The 6,000-nt window shown below is 38.4% G+C and overlaps 1 protein-coding gene across 9 annotated transcripts in view; it reads left to right on the top strand.

The window, feature by feature from the left end:
• Positions 1–6,000, top strand: part of rps6ka2 (ribosomal protein S6 kinase, polypeptide 2) — a 426,863-nt gene that overhangs the window by 353,410 nt on the left and 67,453 nt on the right. For all 9 annotated transcript variants that reach the window (XM_043696117.1, XM_043696115.1, XM_043696114.1 and 6 more), the window contains one exon: positions 3,211–3,313. In XM_043696117.1, coding sequence (XP_043552052.1) covers positions 3,211–3,313 — 103 coding nt within the window. The remainder of the gene's footprint in view (positions 1–3,210; positions 3,314–6,000) is intronic.

Below are 6,000 nucleotides of genomic sequence, written 5' to 3'. Positions count from 1 at the left end.
GGGCTGTTTTCCCTGGAGCATCGGAGGCTGAGGGGTGACCTTATAGGGGTTTACAAAATTATGAGGAGCATGAATAGGATAAATAGACAAAGTATTTTCGCTGGGGTTGGGGAGTCCAGAACTAGAGGGCATAGATTTAGGGTGAGAGGGGAAAGATATAAAAGAGACCTAAGGGGCAACTGTTTCACACAGAGGGTGGTACGTGTATGGAATGAGCTGCCAGAGGATGTGGTGGAGGCTGATACAATTGCAACATTGAAGAGGCATTTGGATTGGTATATGAATAGGAAGGGTTTGGAGGGATATGGGCCGGGTGCTGGCAGGTGGGACTAGATTGGGTTGGGATATCTGGTCGGCGTGGACGGATTAGACTGAAGGGTCTGTTTCCATGCTGTATATCTCTATGACTCTATGACTCTAAGTTCTGCTGACTATCATGTCAAGCAAACTATCTTTGTGTTTATGGTAATTGGCAAAGCAAGACAGAAGTAATACAAGCTAGTATCTCTGGCTGAGGGAGGCAAAGCATACAAATGCAAGGCACGCCACACACGGCGGAGATACTGTAAGTATCCAGGTAAGTTCAGAGTGAGTGAGTGCATGACGTGAACAAAGAGCATGTAGATGCAGCCTGGTCCAGTCTATCAGCTGGTGTCTGTTCCTGAGCACAAGGTGTCCCTGCTGTAATTACCACTGCAGCAGAGATAGAGACATGCAGCATTGAAGTTCAACAGCTTCTGGGAAGTGGATTGAGATGTGCCATAAAGCTTTTTAGAGTCTGGCACATATTGGATGCCAATGTGCATGGACATGGGGAGCAGTGCCTGGTTGCTCATGGAGCACTCTGAGATGTTGGTGCCCAAGTCCAAATAGGAGGTGATTAGACTCTGTCTTGTTGAAGATTGTTGTTGTGTAATACTTGTATGTTATAAATTTTACTTACAAGCAGTGATCTGAATTTGCCAGACACCCATTCTGTTTTTCATGATGCATTTTCTCAGATTTAGCTCATTTGCAGGTTTAGTTAGATAGGAAACTGAATTTCAATGAGGCAAATTGTGTGGAAAATGAGGCATTTAACAAGCAATAATCCCTAAACTCCTTTACCTGGCACCAGCCACTGCCTATTGAGAAACTCATCAAGCTGCTTATGACAAGCATAAAAATGGCATGAGTTACTTTCAATGTCAAGGTGGGTCTTACCAGGTTTTTCATCCAATTCTGACACAAATCTTGCTGTAGCCCACATTGCTCAGACCCCTAAATATTTCAGTGAATGACTTGGATAGAATAAAGTAAATTTCAAAATTTGCTGATAATGCCATATGGGACAATTACTTACAATAATACCAGTTGACTACAACAAGGCATAGATAGGCTAGCAGAATTAGCAAAGAATTGTCAAATAGAGAGTAATACAAGAAATTGATTAATTTAGGCAGGAGCTATAGAGCTAGCCTTGGTATAGCCTAGGTGATGTGCTGCGGTGCATCTTACAATTGATACAACAGCCCAATTGGTATCCCAGTGGCAAAGAGAATGAATGGTGGATGGGGTGCCAATCAATTAGGCTAGTTCTGAGCTTTTTAAATGGTGAAGCAGCATTCGTTTGGGAAATTCTAAAGTATTCTTCTACATTCTTAATTTATATCGCAGAAATTATTCCAGTGGCTGCAGAATACCTCTGACCTCTTCCTGTAATGATGTATTTATGTGTCTGGTTCAGTTAAATTTCCCATCAATGATTACGTTCAGGATGTTGATGATTATCTATTGTGCAGTTCTAATTCCTTTGAATATCAGTAAGAAGTGATTAGATTCTGTCTTGGTGGAGATTGTTATGTGTGATACTTACATGATCCAAATTTTACTTACTACTTTACAACCCAAACCTGAGTGTCATCCAAGCCTTCTTCAGTGCGGGTACAGGAGGTTATCAGATCTGAAAGAATTGCAAATATAACACTGCAGTCATTGGCAAACATCCCATCTTCTGACCTTACGATGGACAGAAGTTTACTGCTGACACAATAAAGGTAATTGGGAGGAAAAATCAGCCCTGATGAGCTCCTGCAGCAATGTCCTAGGGCTGAGATAAAAAGCAGAAATATTTTCCTTTGTTCGATGTAGGACACCAGTGGAAGATTTGACTCCGATTTCCAGTGGGTTCTTTGATGTCAAATCTGGTCAAATGTTTTAATTGCAAAGACAGTTCTTTTTATCTCACAGAACTTAAGTGTTCTGTACATGTTTGGACCAAGGCTGTAATGATGTCTAGAGCTCAGTGTCTAAAAAATCATGGCAAAAAATGCTTGGGGAACATGGTCAAAGCTGTTGGCTGATAGAGCAACTTCCACAAAAATGAATGTAAGCAGCTTTTTCTATTGATAAAAGAAAGCTTTAAAAGCAAAATAAACTGGAAGAAAACTTAGAATTCCATACATTTGTCAGAGGCACATTTAAAGCAAGAATAGCACAATACTATACCATTCTTGTGGTCAGGCACATCTCCAATAAATAGATATCTTAATAGGAGTACAATCTAAATAAGGACATTATTAAATTCTGTCATTTGATCAATATCTCAGTTTTGGTCTTACATTTAGGATACTATAACAAGAAAATCCTTTGAAAATTAAAGCAAATTAAGTACTAAACTGTTGCAACTGATAGAAACAATAAAAAAAAGTTTAGATTAGATCTGCATATTACAGAATTGAACTATGTTCTAAGAAAAGGGAGAGTGTTGCAGTGTAGTCACACCCCAAATAGAAAGTAAAAGCACCTCAAAATTTCCATAATTTCATCCTCTACAGAGTCTGCTAATATTTCAATACCACTGTGTTTATTTTTAAGTTTTGTTCCTTTCATGGTGCAGATATGCTAATTTAGTTAAATGGAAGAAATCATAATGATGATGGCATTGTATCAGATGTTATCTTACTCCATTGTGCTACTGTACCAGTTAACTTTCTGCAACAAACAGTACATATTGAACATAAGATAAAGTGAGGAGAATAATTTTGTACTGGGTTTCTCTATATGTTATTTTACTGCAGTGGTTAGTATGCATTTAATGAGGTAGCAGCTATGTTAAAATATTTAAGACAAAATTTAATGTTAAATCATTAACTAGTACGCTAAGATTGAGGAAAATTTAAATTTGTGTTATTTAATTCTACATCACTGAAATGTATACTTTCACAACAGAAGCTATACAGGAAAGAAATTAAGCCACCGTTTAAACCAGCTGTAGGGAGACCAGAGGATACATTTCACTTTGACCCTGAATTCACATCAAGGACACCAATTGGTGAGTAGTTCCTTTTGTGGTTTTTAGAATTGCTCAGTTAAGTTCATGCATTAAACTTGGAGTAATTTTGAAGTTATGTGTTTGTGTAAAATAGACAATGGTGAACCAGAATGTTTCATTTGCTGTCTGGAACTTTAATTTAATCTTCTGGGCAGGATTGTGTCATCAATTTTGGTTAATGCAGGTTTTTAGTTAATCCTAAAGTTTGTGCTATTCTGAAGCATTTAGTTTATTCAGAACTACATTTATAGATGGTAATGATTTTGTTTAGTGGCTGTCCAAACCATTTGATTCTTGTGTAAATATTATTGGAATAAGAATATGTTATTTATGCTAATGTATATTTTTGAAAAAGTCTTTCATGGGTTGTGGGTGTCACCAGGAAGTCAGCATTCAATGCCCATCCCTAACTACTCTTGAACTGAATGACTTGCTAGTTCAATTCAGATGGCAGTTAAGAGTCAATCACATTACTATGAGTCTAGAGTTACATGTCGGCCAGATTCAGTAAGGACAACAGATTTCTTTCTCTAAAGGTCACGTGAACCAGATGGATTTTAATGATAGTTGATAATGTTCCACACTCACCACTACTGAGACTAATTTTCAATTCTTAAATTACTAAGTGAATTTGAATTCCATCAGCTGATATAATGGAATTTGAACCCATGTCCCCAAAGTATTGGCCTCAGTCTCTCGATTATTGGTATAATGACATTACCATGAAGTCACTTTTGTAGGTGAAATAGGAACCCCAGATTTCCTGTTTGTTTAGTGGATAGATCTGCATGGAAAAACTAACAGTAAAATTTTAAACAAGACATCTCTCGCCACAGGAGCTGTGGCCCAGATAATGCTGTCACCTTAATTCCATGTATGCAAGATTAATTACTCCTTCAATAAGAGTTTTTGGAATATACATTCATCTATAGAAAAACTCCAAGCTTGACTCTTGTCCCAAAGCAATATATTCCCCAGACCATTTTCCACAAGAGCTAAAATTGATATATTCCAGTTATCTCTGACTGGATTCTGTCATTGAGCTATCTGGTGGAAACAAAATAGCAAAAATAATTTAGCAAGTTGCCATTTAGATTAATTTCGGATTATTAAGCTTACTCTCTCTGCTGCCTGTTTCCAAACTTATTCACATGATTTTGAAATGTAATAAACTGTGTCCAATTTGTAGATGCTGTTTTTAATTTACAAAACTATGAAAACATTTTGCTGATTATGCTGCTGGAGTTAATTGGGTTCATGTAGCATGAGTGACCTTTTCATACAATAAATAACCATATACAGGCTGAAAATGGAAGCTAAGACCTGTGCAGCTGTTCTCAATGTGTTATGAACAGGAAACTATAGTGGTAAAGGAGTTTGTGTGTATGTAGTTAACAATCACCCAAAGCTTTCAGAGTGGTGGCTAGATGGTGCTGTACTGATTTGATGCCTGTGCTCCTACTTTCAAACTCCACACTCCATCCAGTTGTCTTCCCCCTACACTGGTAAACATAGCAATAAATACGAGGAAGAACTTTCCACCAGCTATTTTTCTCAATCACTGCAGTTAAATTGCTGATGTATTTCTTCTGGCCCATGATACAGTGATGTGTAGTTTTAAAGCTTTCCTACATGTAACTAAAATAGCAATATCTTCTTCTGGCAGCTTGTCCTGCTGTGGCCTCTTTTTATTTTCCCAGTCTTGTTCCATTCTCCAAAAAAGCCTTATCAAATCACATATGCATGGATGCAACTTGTTTCAGTGTTGATTTTATGTGATTCATAGAGAATCATTGAATCCCTACTGTGTGGAAGCAGGCCATTTGGCTCATCAGGTCCACACCAACTCTCTGAAACGTACTCCACCCAGACCCACCCCCAAATCTTATCCCTGTATCTCTGCATTTCCCGTGGCCAATCCATCTAGCTTACACATCCCTGGACATGATGGGCAATTCAGCATGACCAATCCACCTAATCTGCCTATCTTTAGACTATGGGAGTAAACTGGAGGACCTGGAAGAAACTCACACAGACACAGGGAGAATGTCTGTGTACAGTTTGTGCAGTCACCCAAGACTGGAATCAAGCCTGGGTCCCTGGCACTGTGAGGCAGCAGTGCTAACCACTGAGCCACCATGCCACCCAATTCAAAAGTGCTAAACAACCAGCCAGAATGCTTCATATTGGATATTTGCTGAAGGCTGTATTTGCTGAGGACCTTCAGAGAACAATGTTCTTGTCACAACTTCAGAGACGGAAATTTTTTAAGAGGCCTTCACTTCATAAATAAAGTTATGAGTTAAATAGGTCATTGACTACAAAGCAGAGCAAATATAATATCTCGTATGGCTCTAAATGTGACCATAGTTCTTAACTTCTATATGACCATCAGTATGCAAGCCACTGGTGATACGTACAACACTACACAGATTTCAGTATACAACTCTACAAGGATTTTCCTCACACAGGGAAGTACTTTCATCTCATTACATTTTATTAGAAACAAGTAGACAGAATGAGCATGAGGCTGCACACAGGAAAATAGCTTCCCAATGGTACAGGGTGCTATTAACTGCATGCAAATTGCCTTCACCAGCACATTTTCAAATTTGCAATTTCCATCATGCAAGGTTTGTGAAGGTTTGTAGCTCAGGTTGAGGTTTAGGGTGTAGGTTTGCTCACAG

The sequence above is a fragment of the Chiloscyllium plagiosum genome, chromosome 9 (assembly GCF_004010195.1).
Source record: "Chiloscyllium plagiosum isolate BGI_BamShark_2017 chromosome 9, ASM401019v2, whole genome shotgun sequence".
Taxonomy (NCBI): Eukaryota; Metazoa; Chordata; class Chondrichthyes; order Orectolobiformes; family Hemiscylliidae; genus Chiloscyllium; species Chiloscyllium plagiosum.
The sequence above is the reverse complement of the archived record's forward strand: the minus strand, read 5'-3'. Positions and strand labels throughout refer to the sequence as shown.